Source organism: Lynx rufus, unplaced genomic scaffold (genome assembly GCF_022079265.1).
Source record: "Lynx rufus isolate CCGP_SWC_20201006 ecotype Redwood Valley unplaced genomic scaffold, mLynRuf1.p SCAF_11, whole genome shotgun sequence".
Classification (NCBI taxonomy): Eukaryota; Metazoa; Chordata; class Mammalia; order Carnivora; family Felidae; genus Lynx; species Lynx rufus.
Window position 1 is genome coordinate 22143414 of NW_025814825.1, and position 22932 is coordinate 22166345.

The window sequence follows — 22932 nt, forward strand, 5'->3', positions numbered from 1 at the left end:
GAAAGGGAAAAACGAAGTTCAGCACAAATGCTGGTTTGTGGGCAAACTTGAAGCAACGGTCATCAATCCTGAGTTTAATGGGTTAGTGGGATCACACAGGAGACATCCAGAAGGTGATTATATTCAGGCAGATATGGAGCTCAGGAGAGGCTGAGGTATGTCATGCCTATTTATGAGAAAAATCCACACCCCTCTCTATAGGAAGGTATCTGAAAATGATGCTTTCTTATTTCTAATTTTTTTTAATGTTTACTAAAAACATTAGAGGCAGAATGCGAGAAAGACTGTGAGAGACAGAGTGTGAGCCGGGGAGAGGCAGAGAGAAAGGGAGACACAGAATCTGAAGCAGGCTCCAGGCTCTGAGCTGTCAGCCCAGAGCCTGACGCGGGGCTCGAACTCACAAACTGTGAGATCCTGACCTGAGGCGGAGTCGGCTGCTCAGCTGATTGAGCCACCCAGGCGCCCCTGAATATGATGCTTGAGAGACACCACAGGTGAATAGATCATTTAGTTATACAATTTCATATAATTATATAGAATGTAGGTATCAGAGTTTCATTTCACAAGTGAGAAAACAGGAGCCCAGAGTGACTTTATTGCTTCTCAGGGCCAGAGGTCTGACTTGAATCCCTGTCCTCAGTCTGAGTGTGAAGCTCTTTTCTCCAGTGTTCTGCTTCAGAGAACTGCAAGTCACTGGAACAGGACTCCTCCTTACCATAGGACAGACTAGCTGGTTGCCTATTGGCAGAGTGCCCACTATTTGCCCTTGACTCAGGTGTGGACACACCCCCTCCCCAATTCCAGTTCCAGGGCTTACCACCTGCTACCAGGAAGCCTCACAATAAAATTGCAAGTTAAGGAGGACTACATCTGTCAAACTTTCTTGAGTGGGCTGGTACAACGTACTCCCAGGTACAAGGCCATCATAGCACTGGGCTCCCCCCTTCCCTCCTCCCAGTGATGATGTTCACTGTGAGAGGAGCTAATGGGTAGTCAAGTGCAATGGCTTGGGATCTGGGAGAAAATGAGCTCAACAGGGAACCATGAATAAGTTGTTAAAGCTAAGTGGAAATGAGAAGCAGAGGGAATTTGTAGAGGCGGCTGAAGAAGGCATTAGGGAGCACCAAGACAACACGGGGTGAATGCAGTGAGTTTCCGGAAAGCATCTATCCAGCTGCAGCATTACAGCACCCCTTTTTGTACACTGCACAAAGAAGGGAGTGGTTACTGGAATGCTGGGGGAGCCAGTGTGCTAGGAGCGTTTTCTGGAAAAGTAATTTCCTGTCTCATATAGCTGACAACAGCACCGGCTATACTTTCACAACGTTTCGTGTGAAAGCTAAGTTTTATTTGCTATATGGGAAAGGCTGGCCAATAGCTGCCCAGCACCCACAGAAGGTAGACATTGGGTCAGTTTTTCACTTAACAAGACTGTGCCTTGCATTGGAAAGCTGAAGGAATACAGATTCAAGGGTTGTGATATATATTTTTTTCACTTGCAATTTTTGGAACCATAATTCAGCACTACTGGATTAGGGCACGTTCTAGCAAACTGAAACTCAAAAGCTTTCCTATGGGGAAAGTCTCAATGTTGTGAGAGAGGTGACAGCCGCATTACTGCCATCGAAAATAATTTATTAACCGCGTCTGTGCAAAATACTCTGGTAGGCACCAAATCCCGGGGGGTGGTTCCCGTTTCAATGCATCCTCTGCTCTCTGCAGTCTTTTCCGTGTACTGTACGGCTCTCCACCTGCGAATAAAATGGATACCTTGAAAACTTCATCTTTGTGGAGGCTGTATCGGAACACGAGAACGCTGGTTCCAGCATCGGCGCCAATCCTACACAGCTGGGGAGGTGTATCAGGAGCCTGCCATCCTCAACTTCTCATTCTCGGAGCTTGTAAATAAAAACATCTTTCCAGTTTCCACTTTAGACCAGGAAATCCGGGGAGCGTTGACAAGCAAGGTTTTGCATCATCAGCATAAAGCACGCTGAGGCTGGCTCTCTATCCCTTCCTTTCTTTCCCTTCCAGTCCCCCGGTTCCCCCAGGCAGGTCCCATACTGCACCTGAGATACAGGTACACAGGCGCCTCGCCACCCAAGGTAAGGAACCCGCAACACAATTTTGGGTATCGACCCAAATCCTTCTAAATTTTACCTCTCACAGTCAGTTGCCATGTGACGTGTGTGCGTGTGCTTTCGGCTACATTTAAAGACAATACTTTGTTTTCTACGGTAAGTTGTCCTAAATCGGCTTGGAGACATCTGCCAGGTCTAACCGCGCAAAGGTCGTCTGCTTCACCAGCATCTCTCAGAGGAACTCGGAGGAAAGGTGGCTCTCCATCCAGCAGCACCCGCCATCAGGCTGGGGAGTGCAGACAACCTCCCACGCGCTCGGGCCCAGCTCCCTCGCCCCACAGCGTCAGTCTGACCCCATCGGATCCGTTCCGGAGACGGGCTCACGATCGGTCGGGAGGTGCTTTTGCCACACACTTCCAAGTGGGGGTTTGCTAGGATCATTTATTTCTCTCGTGCACATTAAGAAACCACCATTAGGTGTTGGTGGGAGGCGCCACTCTGCCTGAAGCCCAGCCCGTCCGCGGCGGCTCGGCGCACACCGCACCCGCCCGGCTGCCAGAGCTCGCCTGGAGCCACCTCCGGCCGGAGGTCCGCGTCGTCCGGGATCCCCGACGCGGTCTCCGGATTCACCTCCGCAAGCGTGACCCGGCAGCGGCGCCGGGGACCGATTTCGAATCCTCTGCGGCTCGCGCGCGGGTCTCCCTCTGCGGCGGGTCCGACAGCACCCGCCGCGGACGCCCCGAACGCCCCAGGCCCCGGGCTCGCGGCGGCGACGGCGCAGCTCGCTGGAGTTTGACTCGCGGGCGGCGGCGCGGAGCCGCGGGCGGCGGCGGGAGCGAGGCGAGCCCGGCCGCTCGCCCTCCGCGCTGCGCTCGGATTGGTCTCTCCCAGAGAGTGCTGGCCGAGGGTTGGCTGCGGGCCGGCTGAAGAACAGGTGCACCTTGCCGCCCGGGCTCGCGGAGCAGCCGCCGAGAAACTCGGCGCGCCGGGCCGGGCGAGCGGCAGCGGCGGCGGCGGCCAGGACGGCCCCCTGTGTCGGAATGCGGCTTTCCGGCGCCTGGCATCCCGCGGCCGGCCGGCTCGGCCCCTGAAGGCGGCCGAGGCCCAGCGGCGGCGCGGGCGGGCGCCCCGGGGAGCGGGCCGGGCGCGGCGCCCCGAGGATGCCGGCGCGGCTGGGGCGCAGGCAGGCGGCGGGCAGCGGCGGCAGCAGCAGCAACAGCAGCAGCAGCGGCGGCGGCGGCGGCGGCGGCGGCAGTAGCGGCAGCGGCAGCAGCAACAGCAACAGCAACAGCAGGCGCGGGGCCCCGGCGCGCAGGAGGCCGCTTGGCGGGCTGCAGAGGCGCCCAGCCGCTCCCTGACCGGCCGGCGGCGCCGGGGGCCCGTCTCGCCCCTCTTCCGCGCTCCTCGCCGCCCCCTCCCCGGCCCGCGTCCCCTCCCCCGCTCCTCTCCTCCCCGCCCGCCGCCCGCCTCTCGGGGGGAGGGGCGTGGGGGCAGGGAGCCGATTTGCATGCGGCCGCCGCGGCCGCTGCCTGCGCCCGAGCCCGCCGCCGCCGCCGCCGCCGCCGCCGGAGCCCGCGCCCGCGCCCGGCCCGCGCGGCCCCATGCCTCTGGCGCGGCCCTCGGGGGGGCGAAGGTGAAGACCGGCTCCTAGGATGAGTGAAGGTGCGGCCGCTGCCTCGCCACCTGGAGCCGCTTCGGCAGCCGCCGCCTCGGCCGAGGAGGGCACCGCGGCGGCTGCGGCGGCGGCAGCGGCGGGCGGGGGCCCGGACGGCGGCGGCGAAGGGGCGGCCGAGCCCCCCCGGGAGTTACGCTGTAGCGACTGCATCGTGTGGAACCGGCAGCAGACGTGGCTGTGCGTGGTGCCTCTGTTCATCGGCTTCATCGGCCTGGGGCTCAGCCTCATGCTCCTCAAATGGATCGTGGTGGGCTCCGTCAAGGAATACGTGCCCACCGACCTGGTGGACTCCAAGGGGATGGGCCAGGACCCCTTCTTCCTCTCCAAGCCCAGCTCGTTCCCCAAGGCCATGGAGACCACCACCACGACCACTTCCACTGCGTCCCCCGCCACCCCCTCCGCCGGCGGCGCCGCCTCTTCCAGGACGCCCAACCGGATTAGCACCCGCCTGACGACCATCACGCGGGCGCCCACTCGCTTTCCCGGACACCGGGTGCCCATCCGGGCCAGCCCGCGCTCCACCACCGCACGGAACACTGCGGCCCCCCCGACGGTCCTGTCCACTACGGCCCCCTTCTTCAGTAGCAGCACGCCGGGCTCCCGACCCCCGGTGCCAGGAACCCCCAGCACCCAGGCAATGCCCTCCTGGCCCACTGCGGCATACGCTACCTCCTCCTACCTTCATGATTCCACTCCGTCCTGGACCCTGTCTCCCTTTCAGGATGCGGCCACCCCCTCCTCCTCCTCCTCCTCCTCCTCCTCCTCGTCTTCCTCCTCCTCTGCCACCACCGCGCCAGAAACGAGCACCAGCCCCAAATTTCGTAAGTGTACACCTGGTCTGAACTCTGATTTACTACTGAGTTTCCGTTTTGCCCTCCTGCTGTCTTTGCTCCCCGCCGCCTGTCTTCTAGCATCCTCCACCCTTCATCCTATTTCAGGTTTGGAGCAGTGAATGAGATAGTTAAAACTGGCCACAAGGGAGGAGAAAGGTGCAGGTCTTTTCAGGGTCAGTGTTGGGGGGGGAGGTGGAGGTGGGGGGGGGCGCGCTAGGAAGCGGAGGGAGGTTGTCAAGCTCCACCCGGCCTACTTCAGCGGGTCCCAGATGAGAACAGATCTCTTCAAAGGGTTAACGCGAGGGCGATCTCTGCTCACTGCAGACCTGCTGGTGAGCTCCCGGATCCGGCTCCTATTGAGAGCTGGGGCGGGAGGGTGGGCCTTCCCAAAAGCACTGAGCCCTTTCCCTGCCCGTAGGAAGGCGAGAAAGAAAAGCACATGCAAATTGACCGACGCTAAACCACAAAGGGAAGTTGTGTCCATGTGGGTGGGTGTGTGTGTGTGGATGGGGGGGGGGTGATATTTGATGGAAATGTCGATAGAACGAACCTGTAGGACTTCTAGCCGCCCTGACCCGGGCAGGGACCAGGAAGGGTTAATTAGAAGCCATTGGGGGAGGTAGGGAAAGGAGGCGATCCATGGCGGAGGGCTAAACCGATCCCACTCTGCCCATGGCCATTGCAAGGTGTAGAGATTGATTCTTTGGCCTCCCAGAGTGAGTTAAGTAGGGGGAAATGGGAAGGGAGCCCTGCGGAGCTACCGCCTCTAGGGTCCTGACGGAGGAGGAGTTTTTTCAGCGCTGTAAAGCATTTGCTTTTGTTCGTTTCCCAGAGGTGGGGTGTGAACCTCATCTCCCCTCCCTCTGTGCCAGAAAAATATAGGGAATGGGATAGTTCTCTGCACTCCAGGGGAGAACGTCCAGCCCTTTTGAAACCGGTCACTCTGTGAATGTGGCCTCTTCAACCAGGGGCGATTGCTGCCCATACTGGCCAGTTTACCTCAAGAGTGATGGATCCCTATTTATTCGTATAGATGCTGTATGTCTTCTCTGTATCTTTTCAAATGTTTTGTGTGACTAATTGATCTCCCACCCCACCCCCCACCTTGCTCTTATTCTAAGGAAATTTTAGAAAGCTTTTCAGTCTGACCGTTGATTAGGATATGGGAAACAGTTTGCAACCTGTGAAGGTTATTTAGGACAAACCCCCAGCCTGCCAGTTCAAGTTCTGTGCAAGCCCGTTCTTCAAAAACTGCCTGGCTATACTCTCTTTCCATCATATTTCTGTTTTGAGCTATAACATCTGGAGAGGAAAGGAAGAGGGCTCATCATTTTCTCTTCAGCAGAAATACCTGGGATGCTTTCAGTCATCTGGAAGTTCATTTTCCTGACCTGTGCTCTCACCCTGGGTGTTATTTAACACTTGAAACTTTTACAGCAAGGATTTAGTGTGTTTGTGGATAAGGTCCAAGAGAAAAATTCCTTAATATCCGTACTCTGGGGGAAAAAATAAGCTAAAGATAAATTGGGAGTCAGGGAGAAGAGGGGAAGGAGGGGATCTGCCACAAACCAGAATGGCAGTCAAACGGGTAACCTGCTGCTTCCCTCTCCTTTGGCTGAAGCAATCATTTTTGAGAGCATGTTTTCCAAGGAGGTGTTTGGAGGCTTCTCTCAGGAAATCTAGCTTGAGTTTTGTGGAGCATAAAGGATGTGCAAGTGTATGTGTGAACATACTCAGTGGTTTGAAAATATATACGTGTGTATCCGGAAGACCTCGGATTTTTATCTTTCGGTGCAGTTGGTACGGATAATGGAGTGTGGGTGTACTTCCCAACTGTGGGTGTGTGTGTGTATGTGGTGTGCCGGTGGAGGGGGGGGGAGTCTTGCACCTGGGAGGGGGGGATATTTCATGTTCTTCCTCAATTGATTTCCTTGCATCCCATTCCGGAGGTCTTTAAAGAAAAGGCCAAGGTAATTATTTCTACCCCTCCATGCTCCTTTTCTACATTTTGTAGAAGGGAATGGCAGCCTGTTTAATAAGTAATGATTATTGACAAGGCTCTCAGCCCCAAGGAAAAGGGAGGGGGTGGAGAATCTGTAAATGGTGTCAGTGTTCGCTTAGACATATAAGCAGTGTTTGTTTTATGTGTATCTAAGGTCCAGCTCTTGGCTCTTTTTAAACCTTCAATAAGGAGTTGAATTAAGGGATAAAACACAAGTATGCAAATCCAATAGAAACTGACCTGGTTTGCATATATCAACAAGGGAAATTTTAATGAAAGAAAGATTATGTTGTTTCCGTTAAGGATGAATTTAACTAGATAGGTTTTTATGGTAATTTAAAGAAAAGGACAGTTTATTTTATTTTATTTTTTGGTCCAAGATTGTAAGATGATTAACAAAAGGATATAAGGATTTTTTGAGGGATTATTAGCACTGCTACTGTGGGCTGAAGAATGGCCTGAATATCTTGCATTTTATTTTTCATTTGTTTTGATTATGTTACTAAAGTTCCCAGGAGAGAAATTCCCCTCTTTCCTACTTTCCTGCCTTTAGACTTCAGTAGATTTTTGGGGTTTTTTTTCCTTCCTTCCTTCCTTCCTTCCTTCCTTCCTTCCTTCCTTCCCTCTCTCCCTCCCTCCCTCCCTCCCTCCCTCCCTTCCTCCCTCCCTGCTTTTTCCTCTTGTTTTAGTGAAAGTCATGAATTGTGTTGTAGCACCTGAGGACAGCTAAGGACAGGGCTCTGGTTTTTCAAGACTAAGTCACAAATTCTTTAATGGCCAGGGTCCTTGCTCTTGAATTGAACATCTCAGGGCTTACAGAATGAATGTCTCTGTGTTCCTGTTAGGTCAGTCAGTAGGATTCTGTCTGTAAAGGCAACACAGATCTTTGGAGGAAAAAAGCCTGGTTCACTTTAGAATCAACACATTTGCTGATGAGTAGTAGGCAAAACAAAAGCTGTTTTTGTTATGGGGCAGGCTCAGTTTAGAAGACTCTAATTTTCTGTAGGATCAAAGATGAAGAAAGATTGAACTTAAAACACAGAGGGAGAGGAAGGGCTTGAAGTTGACTAGTCTCTTGTTCCCCTCCAACCTTTAGACCATGAGCTGGACCAGAACTTTGTTCAGTGTTACTGGGGTCTCTTGGGTTCCCGGTTGGTTGTCTGGGATTTGCTTTAGGTTCAGATGTTTTAGAAACAAATATTTTAAATGTATTGCCACTAGATTATTTCATCAAAACATCCTTGAAGCATTTTACCTCTGAAAGTTTTGATTAGTTCACAGATTTTTCAAGCTGAAAGGAGATTTACTACAGACAGTAGAACAGTGATTTTGACTAGTGTACAAACAGCCTTTTAACAGCACATTGAATTCTATTTTTAGACCTGAAACTTATATGTAGAATGTTGTCAATACAAGTCTGGATTGTTATTTTACTCAGCAGGAAGCACTGTTTTCACAGTTAAAAGTCCAGAGTCATTGGCTAAATTCAAATACAAAGAACCACTTTTAATTGGTTAGTTTTTGGGTCCTGTTTGGAAGGTGTATAGTATTTACAGTAAGTAAGATCACAAATCTCAAATAGTGTAGTTAGTGAAGAGATAAATGTAAAATGTATCCTAGATGTGTAAACATGCTATGCGGGTAATTTTAATATAACCAAGTCTGTTTAAGTAAAACTTTACCTAATCATACCTGTTGTAATTTTGAAGACTGCCATTGATAACAGAGTATCTTCCTGTCTGTTCTTTTAGAAACATTTAGTCTTTCAGTAAGAGTACTCTTAGTTGTTTTGTAACAGCCTTAGGTATAATTTGTTTAAATGAAGTTACTCCTACGTATTGTCTTTTGTACACATGAATTGAATCCTTCAGAGGAACTCCAACAGAGCAGGTGTGGGCCCCAGTCATGTGCAGTAGCCAATGTGAGAGGATTAGGAGCTCGAGGTCAGTATTTCTTATGAAATCCAATTGAGAACTTTTTTAGGAGCACGTGCTGCAACCTGAGTATGCTTTGATTTCGTTGGCCTTAATATAAGATTATGAGACTTTTCTGCTTTAATCAGTTACACTGTATGTTTTGCCCTTTGGACAACTTATGTTGTGCTTCATCATCCTCACACACACAAGAAACACAGGGCAGGGGCAGGTGTGGGCATAGAACTGGCAAAGCTCTTTCTAGAGCCATTTTTGGTTTGGTCTTAAGACAGGGTGGTTTAAGCCTTCCTCCTCAGTTCCCCATGACTGAGATAAGGGGTTGGGAATGCTGTTACTAATTGAAAGTACCTTTTGCAGGGTTGATGGGTGAATCCAGCCACCTTTTGTATTTGTGCTATGTTTCCTGGATAGCCTTTTTTGAACACGGTGTTGAACCACAAACTCATCGGAAAGGGAAAAACCTCAGCAGATAAACGATAGAAGCTGGTTTGTGGGGACTTCTCTCTGTTACTAAAGAAACCAACTTTCTAAATCCAAGCTGGGCCAGGAACAAGAGTACTGGGGCAGAGTGTGAACACAGTGCCGTCCTGGGAGGTCTGGCGTGAAGATGAACAGGACCTCTCTTCCCTTGGGAATACTTCCCCCAGCTCTTCCTCCTCTCCACACCACAATGAGAAGGAGGCAGATTTTCAACTTGCTTCTTTTGTAGAAATTCTTTCCTCATAGCCTCTGGTATCCAGTGCCAAGCATATCTTGATATTCTATCTGGGATGTTGAAAATGGAACATGAAAGTTGGCCCTGAAATATATAAGAACAAGGGAAGAGCCATAAATCTAAGTCTGTAAAAGGCATTTGAATTGCTTGTAAATAGAACGGAAATTCATTTTTCTCCCTTTGAGGCTGTTTTTATCATTAGACTTTTGTGTTGGGTGAGGCAGAGCCATACTGGGTTGACAAATACCACTGAGACATTTTGAGATCCCAGAAGTTTTTCTTGTCTATACTCAGAAAAGCATTTCCTCCCGAACCATATACATATTGAAAGGGCCAGGGAATACCCTTGTTTAAAATCTTGTTATATCTGGATGAAAACATACCAAAGTAGGTGTTTTGTATTTGTGTAATTATTAATGGAAGTTTTAGGATAGATTCTTAGTTTGATTTTCCATCTTTGCCACTGTTTCATTAGGACTTCTCTTATTCCTGTTGAATAATGGCTCTTTTGAAGATTCCTTACAGACTTCTGATTTTTTTTAATCCCTTTATTTCTTAGATTATAGTATAAACAGTAGTCTTTAAAATTTTTCTTTGGTATTCTTAACATCTCCGGGTCATTTCAAGTTGTTATAGAAGTCAGCCTTCCAGGTAAGATGATGTTAGATTAAGTTGATGTAGAAAGTTAAGAAAAGAAGTCTACTCATTTATGCAGTTGAGTTAGTAAACTGTCTTGGTGCGTTATTTATTTATTTATTTATAGTTTATTTTGAGAGAAAGAGTGTGAGTGGGGGATGGGCAGAGAGAGTGAGAAAGCAAGAGAAGGAGAGAGAATCCCAAACAGACTCTGAAGTGTCATCACAGAACCCAGTGCAGGGCTTGAACTCACAAACTGTGAGATCAATACCTGAGCCCAAGTCAGATGCTCAACTGACTGAGCCACCCAGGCGCCCTTTGTGCTTTATTTTTTAAATGTAGAAAAAATATTAAGGATTCCAAAAACTCAGCTGAAGCCTCATGGTCATTTATTGTTCCACAAAAATTGGTATACAAATCATACAAATTTTGACTTGTATGTGGAATCGCTTGTTGTGTGATTCCACAAAACAATGGTACAGTTGAACATGATGACATCATGTTATTTATTGAACATCAGTTTGGGGCATCACAATGCTGGTAGTTAATTGGTTAATTTAAGAAGTCTAGAAAAGTAATAGTTTAAGAAGCAGAGAGTTAAAATAAAGCTTTCTCACATATGTTGATCTAGGGGCAGAGCTTTTTCTTGAAGATGTGTCGATAAGTTTGAGCGTTAGCATCTGTTTCTTTTCCTTGCTTTTCTTTTCTTTTTTCATAAACTGTACCTCTAATTACCTCTTTCTTCTTTGAAGACACTGGTGGAGGAATTTGAACCAGATTGTGTATGGGCATTATACTATTTTCCTTGCCCTGGGTATCTTTTCTAGTCTTCTTGCCCATGCAATTCAAATAACTTTTATTTTATTTTATTTTTTTTGCAAACAACTCACCATTTGGAGTTTCTACAAAGCATTCAACTATGTTTCAATAGAAACTAGAGTTCTGTTTCATTTCCACAATCATATGTCAGTGGCTTCCAACAAATTTAAGTCAATTGCGTAATTACAGTAAGAGCTACTGGCGTAAACAGGTTTGTTGCCCCGGCTGCTCCAAAAGTTGGTCACAGAGGTGTGTGTGCTTCTTGGAGCTTCCCTGGTGGCCTTTTCCACCAGACAGGAGGGCCCAACAGGGTTCATCTCACTGGACGGGTGGTGACAGTCAGCTGGCTAAGCAGAGCTAGGTTAAGAAAGTGACTACTTCTCGAGATTTTTGTGACGGTGACAAAGATTTGCATTAACAAAACAAAAACAAAAGCAAAACCCATAGCCTTAAATCTAGTGATAAGTCTGCAACCTCAAAGAACCATTGTTCTCTGAACCTTAACTTCCTTTACTGGGATAATGAGGGTCATGATAATTACCTGCCTCGTATACCACTTGTAAAAGGGTATGTAAGCTGCAAAACGCTCTACTGTTTATATGTCCAGAGAAATGGGAAGTGGATAGACTGGGTATTTTCCTCCAAGAACACATCAGGCTGTTGAATTCAGTTGAGATATTGGAGCTAATTTGCTACCTAGCTTGAGGGATATTTTATCACAATGAGAGATTATTGTTCTTGTATGCCCTTGGATCTTTCTGTATTCCTCTCGGATACCCTGGCACACACAGTAGAATATGGTGTGGAAATCTACCTCAAATCACCTTGGAAATTTTGTTTATTCCACAAACTGGAGCCCACCATTTCTCACCCTTTGCTTGGTGTGCTTTTTTTAAACGCTTATTTTGGACATGCATTTATCAAAGAGAGGAACTGAAGTTTGGGGGGGTGGGATATGAGTGAGATTGTTGGGTTATCTGGAAACCTGAAATCCACAGAAATCTTTAGGTTTCTTGATGAAAGAAAAAATGCCCTATGCCTCTCTTTGTTTCCATTCCCACACTGTCTTGTTGTCATTGAGTCTTTGGAGTTTGGAGAGAACTTCAGTAAAAACAGGCGATCTCTGCATTGCATTCTGTTCCCCTCTTTTCTTAGAAGTTACTGTGAATTAAGCGCCAGAGGATTGATAGGTTGCTCCGATCCATCAAAGAGCTCTTTTAGATGTATACCTTTGCACTTTGGGGAACTTTACTGTTAGCATTTTGAAAACATCTGGTCCTGTATTTGTTGGAAACGTAATCCTCAATTATATTTCAAAGTTTACTTTTTTGTTACAAGCTTTTATTTTTCAAGACAGGTTGGTGCATGTAAGTAAATCATAGGTTTTGCCATTCCCAGGCATAAAAAGAGACGAGTCAGAAACTAGCCTGCAAACTGAATTGAGAGTTAAGTTTAATAATAGAAGTTTAGCAGCTTCCAGTGATAAGATTTTCTCTTCTTAGAAGTGATAGTGCGTATCATGGATACAATGTAGCCTAAAAGAGCATTAGGAAAATAAATAAGATCATCTGAATGTGTGCAGCTATTTTAGCATGAGTACATTAGAGCCAGAGTTAATAGAATTTTTATGCTAAATGTTTGATAAGAATTCCTGAACATATTGGCCTGCCTCTTATGATACACATCCCATGACTACATGTGATCGTAGTCATGATCTTCCTATGAATTGCCAGTGAGTTAGAACTTTACTAAGAGAAAAATCCCAGTCTTATCATCGTTTTAGGATCAGGCTCTGTTGGTTTCCGTGCCATGATTTTTGCTTGTAGAAGTGCAGAAGAATTCTTCACAGAAGCTCAGTCTTGGAATGGGCTTGAGAATTCAGCAAATAACAATGAGAGCTGCTATTTGTGGAATTTTACTGTGTGCCAGGAGAGCGAGCACTTTACATATTTATTTATTGCCCTATTTATTGTCTTATTTATTGATTGAATCAAGGACTCAAAGACAATCATCTCGGCCAGTGGCCTAGGTATGATTATCTCACTCATGCAGGTACTTGAACCTGGCCTAGAGTGGTTCTGTTAATTTGCGAAGGACCTGCTAAGTGGCATAGTTTGAAGGATCAGGAAGACTGAATGATATTCTTTTACAGGTAATCTCTCCCTACCCCAAATCCTAATCCATTAGTAAGAATGTGTCCATGTCTGTGTACATGGCTTCTTTCAAGCCCTTAGCTCAGGGACAGTGGCATTTGCCTTCGTAAACTCCACAAATGACATATTTGCTCTATATCTGTTTTTTTTTTTTTTTTGCAACTTTTTTTTTTTTTAATGTTTATTCATCTTTGAGAGAGAGCATGAGTGGGGAGGGGGCAGAGAGAGGGACAGAGGATCTGAAGCGGGCTCTGAGCTGACAGCAGAGAGCCGGATGCAGGGCTCCAACTCACGAACCGTGAGATCCTGACCTGAGTGGAAGTCAGATGCTCAACCGACTGAGCCACCCAGGTGTCCCAAAGGGAGCCTTCTAAACTGGAGAAATTGTCCTGGTTTTCAGTCCAAGGAGAAATTTAGGGGATGTTTCAACAAAAGCTAAAGAATGTGTTCTCTAAACTTGTATTCCTCGATCTTCTCTTTTGTCCTGTGGCTGCTTGTTGGTGATTCAGTAGACCAATGATAAGGAACAGCTACAGACTTTATTTCTCTGCTTCCTAATATCCAGCCAAAATAGTCTTCTCTGACCATTCCAAACTTGCTCTTGATTATGGTAGTTACTGCATCATATGCTGAGACTGACCAATGGAAATGTATCAGGGAACATTTGGATTCATAGCCTTGCGGTCCTACAGACTGAACTACCAACCCTAACAGATAAATATCGGGTGTTGTACCATGTAGTGTCTCCTGCAGAGCATCTGAATTCCCTCTTGGAACTATACTCCAGGATACCCACCCTTGACTTTTTAGCCAGTACTCCAAAGAAGAGTAACATTGGTGAGACTCTGATAGTCTGCCAGGAACACCCCATGCTGGACTCCAGTCACTGCTTACTTCTTTGACATTTCTGTCTAGCAAGGATCTCTAAGGAAAAGAACATTCTGTTGGTTAAAGTGAAAGATGATTGGGATTTCTATTTCTGCAAACTTACGAAAAGAAAACAGGAATTGGTCAAATCCCAAGATTGGTTTATTACAGTCTTTGAATAGTCATGCTGAAGGATAGGAATACTGTAATGTGAGGGAACCTGCCTTGTCAAAATCCCCATCAGACTATGAATGAATCATGTAGCCTGAGAATGACAGCTGTACTCATCAAGAAGAGGGGAAGTGAGATTGCTTTTCCAAATTGATAAACAAAAGGTTTTTTGGCATGATGGCAACATCTAGACTCCAGGAATGAAAAAGTAAAAATGGAGTGCAGAAATGTTTATATTATACACTATCTTGACTGAATTCTACTTAACTGACTTTTCTGTATGGGATTCTATTTCTGGATTGAAAAACTCACCAATGCCCCTTTCATGTTGAACAGCCCCAGTTCATTGGGTGTCAGCCTTCACCAAATGAGAGGTGTGTTTACCAAGTCTTAGTTGTATCTAAATCTATTTATGCTTGTTGTTCTTGTTACTGTAATGAGGTAATGTATTCCAACAGGATGCAAACCCATGAATTAATTGTGGTTTCTGTGAGAACTAAGTTGTTTACTTTGGATATACTCCTTAAAGATAAGTCACTTTAAAAACAATGCTTGTTGGAGAAGTTGTGGGCAAGTTTAAGGTAGAATATACTTACATATCCATGAGAAAGCTGCACTTGGATTGTTTCACATGTGGCTTTATGTTTTCATTCCATAATAAATAAACTCAAATGGGAACATTGCAGTGTGTAAGTTGGGTGTGGTTTTTCACAAGAAAGGTAACAGAAATTTAGTGAAAAGCCTTAAATTCTATAGCCAAATATTTGGCAAGTGAATGCAAATTTATATGGTTTAGGTTAAAATGAAATAAATTATAAATAAAGTAAATTTTACTTTGGCCATGTGATAGATTCACAAAACTATTAAATTGTATTTTTAATAATTTAAAATATACTGGAAAGTGTTTAGTATAAATTGTCTAAAACTTTGGATAGAAAATTATATAAAGTTCCAATTATATTAAGCTATGCAGATTAATAGATGGGTTTAATGTGTACAGTAACTATATTCAAAGGAAGTATACCACATTGTTAATGGTGGTGATTTCTGGATTGTGGAATGGGAATGCTGCTTAATTTCATTGTATTTTGCTGTATTTTCTGTCTTATTTAACAGTCACGAATTCTCTCTCTGGTTAGAAGTTATTAAACTTTTGGAAAAGTAGAGAATACGTTCCATGAATCAGTTCAATTATTGGTCTTGGTTCTGTAAAGTTTTTGTTTTCTTTTCAGTCCAAGTATTTGTGTCTTGATTGGTGGTGTCAGCATTAAAGTGTTGGCTGAGTTGCATTCCTGCTGTGAAATGCACATGCGTGGACATATAAATGCATTTCATTTGCTCATGGGAAATAATGCCTTATTGAAGGCAGAGTATCTTACCTTGAGCTTTTGATTATTAACCTTGACCTTATAAGTATGAAGAAGATGGAGGCTTAATGAGTTACTTAATGGCTCTTGCAGCCTGCAGATGTTGGGCAGTCTTTGGTAGTGTATCTTGGGATGGACATAGGCAGTAGAAGTCAATCAGTTGTGTATATGTATAGACCGGTTATCTGGTCTATTTTAAGGATCACATGAAAGCAGAATACAAAGGCTAGTTTGAAGTGGTTGGTCTTAGAAGGAAGGCTGAGGTCAAATGAGAACAGGTGGGATGACCAGTTCAAACATTTTCTAGATGCTGTAAACCTCTCACAGAATCATAAGATACTTACTCTACTAATGTTAGGTGGTTCCACTACAGATAGATAAATTCCATAGGCCGATGGACAGTAGTGACTTGTAGAGAACATAAATCTTTGGTGACGAATTGTGCTCAAAATCTTTTAGGCTAGCTCACAAATACATTGGTGAACGGAAAGAGTCAGAACAAAAGTAGGACTCTGTTAATATAATGTTGAATGTTAGAGGTCAAGGTAGTGAGTCTCTTGGGGAAGTGGCAGGTAGTGAATGGAGAGGCCCATGATATGAGGCTTTAAGATAATGATAATTATCTGCTTCTTGATCTGGGTGTTAATTACATGGGTGAGTTCTATTGGTCAAAATTCATCGAGCTCTATATATCAATACAAACTTAAAAATAGAAGAGAAATCTTTCAGATCATTCCTTTGGAGTTCAGTTCATGCTACCAGGGTGGTGGCCTGCGTGTGTAGATTTTTCCAGTGGATCATAATGCTGTGTTTGTTGTTCATGCCACACAGTCTAACAGGTGCGAAGAGGGTCTTTCTGGCTTTAGCAGCTTCCTTTTGTTCTCGGGATCCTGGCTTAGTGAGACTCCGTGCAAGATACCCACATTCTTTTTCAATTTAAGGCTTTCTGAGTGGGTACTTGTGTTTTTTTTTTATTTTTATTTTTTTACATTTTATTTATTTTTGATAGACAGAGCACAAGTGGGGGAGGGGCAGAGAGAGACAGAGATACAGAATCTGAAGCAAGCTCCAGGCTCCGAGCTGTCAGCACAGAGCCTGACGTGGGGCTCGAACTCAAAAACCGTGAGATCATGACCTGAGCCAAAGTCGATGCTTAACCGACTAAGCCATGCAGGTGCCCCACTTGTGTTTATACTAAATAAGATTTTCTTTCACCCATATCAGGAGTGTTTCTGATGCAGCATGAGCTACCACACTTTTCACACATCTTACACGCATCTTACATACATCTCACACTTTGCTTACAAGTAGAACCATACTTGTATCCTAATAGTGATTGTATCACAGTTCTGCAGCATTCGAGTGCACGATCCATAAGAAAGATAATTCATTGTCTACATTTATGGTTTTGTTGGGAAGACCAGAACAGATGTACCAGAGAATGGTCAAGTGCCAAAGTGTATGATTCCGACTGAAAAGTGTATTAGGCCATTTCAGGAAGTAGTGATGAAAGCAGACATAAGTGATTTCAGTGGAGAATTTGTTTAGGCAGAGAAGTGGAGAAATGGGGCCAAGGGGGAATTAACAAAGTTAGAAGTGTGCATGCACCCCTTTGTGTGGAAGCCAGTGAGGGGTCTGGCCTGATGGGCAGAGAGGGTCTGTCTTGGAATTAGTGAGGCAGCATCATCTTTTCCTTGGGACGAGGCCTGATTAAGGAGGGAGGGTTTGAGAGGACATGGCTAGGCTGCTATGGGAAACAACAGTCAGGGTTGGTGCAAGCAAGGGGCACAATATCTGGTATTTTCAGAAGATGCAAGGTCTCCAGGACGACTTGGAGGGAGAAGCAAGCAGCAAGTTGTGAAGGTTCTCCAAGGCTAATTTGTCCCAAAGCATTTATTTATTTATTTATTTATTAAAAAAAAATTTTTTTTTCAACGTTTATTTATTTTTGGGACAGAGAGAGACAGAGCATGAATGGGGGAGGGGCAGAGAGAGAGGGAGACACAGAATCGGAAACAGGCTCCAGGCTCTGAGCCATCAGCCCAGAGCCTGACGCGGGGCTCGAACTCACGGACTGCAAGATCGTGACCTGGCGGAAGTCGGACGCTCAACCGACTGTGCCACCCAGGCGCCCCTGTCCCAAAGCATTTAAAGATATGGTCTGTGATTTGTGCTGAATATATTTAAGTAGTGACTTCCTTCCAGCACCTCTTCAGAGTGCTGCAAAGAGGAAAAGAATGGGTGTGTTTAAAAATGTTTAGTTTTTTTTTTTTTTTGCATAGTCATATCAACACAGATTTAACCTCAAAATAGTAGCTTTCGAATATCTAAAAATTTGCAAGATACAAGGAGAATAGCCAGCAGAAACTCTTGATTTTACTTAAAAAGTGACTGCCTTGAGAATTTTCAGAGGCAAAAAGTACTTTATGAATTGATCGCCGCATCACCCCTGTGAGGTCCTCTTTCCAGAAGCTACTCTCAACACCTTTTTGGATTGAATGCTGACATCCCATGGCAATTAAAAGGCAATGGCACTGTTGATCTCATCACACGGTGGGGAAAGAGGGAGGGGAGGCACTGCTGCTTCGAGATGGTTCTGAGGATGGCTCTGTGTAAGATGAGGCTCTCCCTTGGCCTGCCGGAGCCCCTGTCCTAGACAAGAACTACATCCCTTCTTCTACGTATCCAACAGCTAAAATTATTGTGCTGCCTGCCTTTGTTTAGTATAAAGAACCTTCAGATGAGAATCACATTCATCACTCTTGCCAGCTTACTTGGTTGTTCATTGTTACCAGATAGAGGGGCTATAACACCATTGTAAGCATGAATGTTACATTAGTATTAATGGCCCACATCGTCTCTCCTTCTCTGTTTTTCACTGATCGGATAATTTTCACTGATGTCAACCTTTATAAGAAACCAGCTGACATATACTGGTGTTATTTACTTGCCTTACTTTCAGTTTATCTTTTTTCTTTTTTTTTTTGACTTAGATAAAGGTGCCTTTTGCAGTTATTTGTTTGGGTCTTTGTGTGTTTGATCAGAAGATATCTTTGAAAGGAAAGCAGCATAGCTGTAGATGGGATCTTAACAAAGTCAGTATCAAATCTGTGTTTCCCCTTCACTTGATTTTGTGAGCTTCTGAGTGACCTTCTGTGGTACCACACTGGTGCTCATCTTTCATCATGAGCAGCTCTGAGTAATTTATGATAAATAATGAAATGCCGTTTCCTACAATGCACTGCAAATGGCTGAGTGTTGTAAAAGTCTAAAGAGCTCTATTACTTCTAAATGACTAGATAACACAAAAATGTTAACCCTAAAGAAAAAAGGTCCAGTAAAACATGCTGTTTACGAAGCAGTCTTCCTGCCTGATACCTTCTGTAGGCTCTCAGCACTGAACTCCACAGGGTCTGGGCTGGTGTCTGAACAGTTCTCTTCTAGAATGGTGAGGAGACGTTTATGCCTTTCGGCTAGTTGGAGTGGCTAGGAGCAGAAGTGGTTCAGCTATGTGGAGTAGGGGAAGGGAGAAACTTGCAAAATTTGTTTTCACTTTGAAACCCTTAATTTTTGGGGCGCCTGGGTGGCTCAGTCGGTTAAGCATCCGACTTCAGCTCAGGTCACGATCTCAAGGTCTGTGGGTTTCAGCCCTGCATCGGGCTCTGTGCTGACAGCTCAGAGCCTGGAGCCTGTTTCGGATTCTGTGTCTCCCTCTCTCTCTGACTCTCCCCCATTCATGCTGTCTCTCTGTCTCAAAAATAAATAAATGTTAAAAAAAAATTAAAAAAAAAAAAGAAAACCTTAATTTTTTAAAATGGTGCTACCAACGGTAAGGCCCCTGCATAACAGCAGATGCTTGCTTTGGGCACTGATGTTGAAAAGATACTGAACAAGCACAATACATTTTCATCGGAACAAAGCTTTATGGATGGCTGACACTTTTTCAAAATTAACCCTTCTCATGATGTTTGCATTGTGTCACTTAATCCACATATATAACAACACCTATCAAACATATTATCTAATTTGCAACTCTCAGCTCCCTTGTACTCTATAATGCATTAGTGCAATTGCTAAATGTTGTTCACAGTGAATACATGTGTTCTCATCCTGGGTGCCATAACATTGCTGCATATGTAAGTGTTAGGGTTTGAAGACCTTAACTGCCAGGTACAGAAAGTCTTTAGGTACTACACTCCCATTGTGAAAATTGAATTAAATTGCTGGGCAGTGATCCCTTTATACTGACAGGAGAGTCCCTTTGTGAGCAAGCTATAGAGAAGGGTGATCTTTGGCCACCAATACTTTTAAGCTCAAACACTTGGCTGAAATTTGCCACTGAATTTTCTCACATTTCCCCAGACATTATTACTTTGCCAAATGAAATCATCTGTTTCCTCTACTAGAACTGCTTTCTTTCCTCCAGATAGTAGCTACAAGGTAGGAAATGAATTGCATAAAAATAAATTACACATGCTACATTTTGGGAAGAGTACCCTTAGCTGTTCCATCAATTTCTTTTCACTGCTATGCCAGGAAGTCCACTTTAATCTTCAGCTATCAGTCATATGCAATCATTCTGGATCTTCCCAAAATGGAGGTGCATTTGTGCCAGGAAAATCAGGCTATTTGGATGTCCGAGAATATTTTTGCTTTTGATGAAGAAGGTTGGTTGCCATGTGCCAGGGGAGAGAGAGATTCAAAGAAGTACAGCTATTCCCAGAAGCTTGTTTGAAGAATGGACTGTGTGGCTCAGCTTCCAGACCATCCTACCATCCACCTAAGGTTCGGTGTGGGTAGCAGTGTGGCATTAGCAGTATACCCCACTTTTATAGCTAAGTAACGACTCTGAAGCCTCTGGATATCGTCCAGGCTTTTTTTTTTTTTTTTTTAAATCTCTGTATGCCCAGTCTACCACTTCCTCTCTGATCTCTGCCATTTTGCAAACTGTGAGCAGAAGAAGCTGAGGAACAGGAGGTGATTTCCATGGAGACAGAGAGAGGTGGGAGAATCTTACCTCAGGGAAGTTTATGTTCCTTGGCTCAATCTTGTTAATTGTTACATTTTTTTTTTCTTTGCTTCCAAAGAAAATTAAAAGTAGGGTAATTAGAAGAGTAGTTTTAAAAGGGAGAAAAGTAATTAAGGCCCAGTGGGAAGGCCACTGGACCTGGTTTGGGGATACAGGCCCTTTTCTGCCACTCAGTTGTTTGAGACCTCCGGGTAGACTATTCACTCAGTCTCTGAAATCACAGTTTCTTCTGTAAGTAAAGCTGTTGGACAAGACATTCGCTGAGTCTCTCTGTGGCACAGATTCCCTGAGGCCAAGTTCTTAATTTGAGATTAAAGTCTTAGTGGAATTTTTGAATTCCTAATTCTGCTGCCTACCGCCCCCCAACTCTCTCACTTTATCTCCCACCCCACCCTGTTTTTTTTTCATTAGTATACTTTTGGTGGGATATTTGGCGTTTCAGCATTTACTAATAGCAGTGTTTCAGTGTGCTACATAGGTTGGACTTGGTTATGTCCTTATGTCTGGCGAACTCTGCTTGTTAACAACTTAAAAAAAAAAAAAAAAAGTCTTATCCTTCCCCTGACAGATGTAGAGCTGTAGCACGTTGTAGGCCAGTTATTGTGAAGTGTGGTGTGTGATGAAATATGTATATATATATATATATGTATATATATATATATATATAATGAAATGTGTGTGTGTATATGTGTGTGTGTGTGTGTGTGTGTATGTATATATATATATATATATATATATATATATATAATGAAATGTGTGTATTATTATATATATGAAAGTAAATGGATTCCAAAGACAGAGTTATGAGAAAGCTGGGAGGAATTACTGATAACACACAAAATATTTCATTTGGAAGTATAAATAAATTCATTCAGTTCTAGATGTAACCACAGTGCCTTTCTCCCTTAATTAAACAGAATTCCTACTTGCTGAAGTGTTACAAGAACAGAGGACTAAGAAATGGTATCTCTAAGGCACTATTTTACTTACTTACTTACTTACTTATTTTATTTATGTTTATTTATTTTGAGAGAGAGCGCAAGCCAGTGCGAGTGAGCAGGGGAGAGGCAGAGAGAGAGGGAGACAGAGAATCCCAGGCAGGCTCACACTGTCAGCGCAGAGCCTGATGCAGGGCTCAAACCCACCAACCATGAGATCGTGACCTAAGCTGGAATCAAGAGTCAGATGCCTAACCGACTGAGCCACCAGGCACCCTGGCACTATTGTGTATCTTAATGTAAGGCATTATTTCCTAGCATGTTGGTTCATATGAAGATTTTGATGTCAGAATGTGGTTCCATCCATTGGATTAGAACACAGCTCTGAGCCATGAGCCAGAGTGACATTTAACTCAAACTCAAGGTGGCTAGTGTAAATATTTCATCATTTTTTGCAGCACCTTTCTCTGTATTATTATATAGAACATGTTCACCATAGAAAATTGGAAAACATAAACAGTAAGGAAAATAAAGGCAATGTAGTTCTACCACCCAGAGATAATTACTGTTATCTTCCTCTTGAATATTAACCTAATTTTTTTGCTCTGTATGTATTTTTTTTACAAAAATGAAATTATACATACTCTAATAACTCTTTTAGCTATTCTTTTGCACTTTATGTTAAAATATTTCTTAACAATTTTTTTTTTATTTTTTAATTTTATTTTTTATTTTTTAAAATTTACATCCAAATGAGTTAGCATATAGTGCAGCAATGATTTCAGGAGTAGATTCCTTAATGCCCTTTACCCATTTAGCCCATCCCCCCTCCCACAACCCCTCCAGCAAGCCTCAGTTTGTTCTCCATATTTATGAGTCTCTTCTGTTTTGTCCCCCTCCCTGTTTTTATATTATTTTTGTTTCCCTTCCCTTATGCTCATCTGTTTTGTCTCTTAAAGTTCTCATATGAGTGAAGTCATATGATTTTTGTCTTTCTCTGACTGACTAATTTCACTTAGCATAACACCCTCAAGTACCATCCATGTTGTTGCAAATGGCAAGATTTCATTCTTTTTGATTGCCGAGTAATACTCCGTTGTATATATATACCATATCTTCTTTATCCTTTCATCCATCAATGGACATTTGCACTCTTTCCATACTTTGGCTATTGTGGATAGTGCTGCTATAAACATGGGGGTGCATGTGTCCCTTCGAAACAGCACACCTGTATCCCATGGATAAATGCCTAAGTAGTGCAATTGCTGGGTCGTAGAGTAGTTCTATTTTTAGTTTTTTGAGGAACCTCCATACTGTTTTCCAGAGTGGCTGCACCAGCTTGCATTCCCACCAACAATGCAAAAGAGATCCTCTTTCTCCGCATCCTCGCCAGCATCTGTTGTTGCCTGAGTTGTTCATGTTAGCCATTCTGACAGGTGTGAGGTGGTATCTCATGGTGGTTTTGATTTGTATTTCCCTGATGATGAGTGATGTTGAGCATTTTTTCATGTGTCGGCTGGCCATCTGGATGTCTTCCTTGGAGAAGTGTCTATTCATGTCTTTTGCCCATTTCTTTGCTGGATTATTTGTTTTTTGGGTGTTGAGTTTGATAAGTTCTTTATAGATTTTGGATACTAACCCTTTATCTGATATGTCATTTGCAAATATCTTCTCCCATTCTGTCGGTTGCGGTTGCCTTTTAGTTTTGCTGA

The 22932-nt window shown here is 44.3% G+C and overlaps 1 protein-coding gene across 4 annotated transcripts in view; it reads left to right on the forward strand.

The window, feature by feature from the left end:
* Positions 1 to 3733: 3733 nt before the first annotated feature.
* The window catches only part of NRG3 (neuregulin 3), a 1058853-nt gene continuing 1039654 nt past the window's right edge, over positions 3734 to 22932 (forward strand). For all 4 annotated transcript variants that reach the window (XM_047072600.1, XM_047072602.1, XM_047072601.1 and 1 more), the window contains exon 1: positions 3734 to 4577. In XM_047072600.1, coding sequence (XP_046928556.1) covers positions 3734 to 4577 — 844 coding nt within the window. The remainder of the gene's footprint in view (positions 4578 to 22932) is intronic.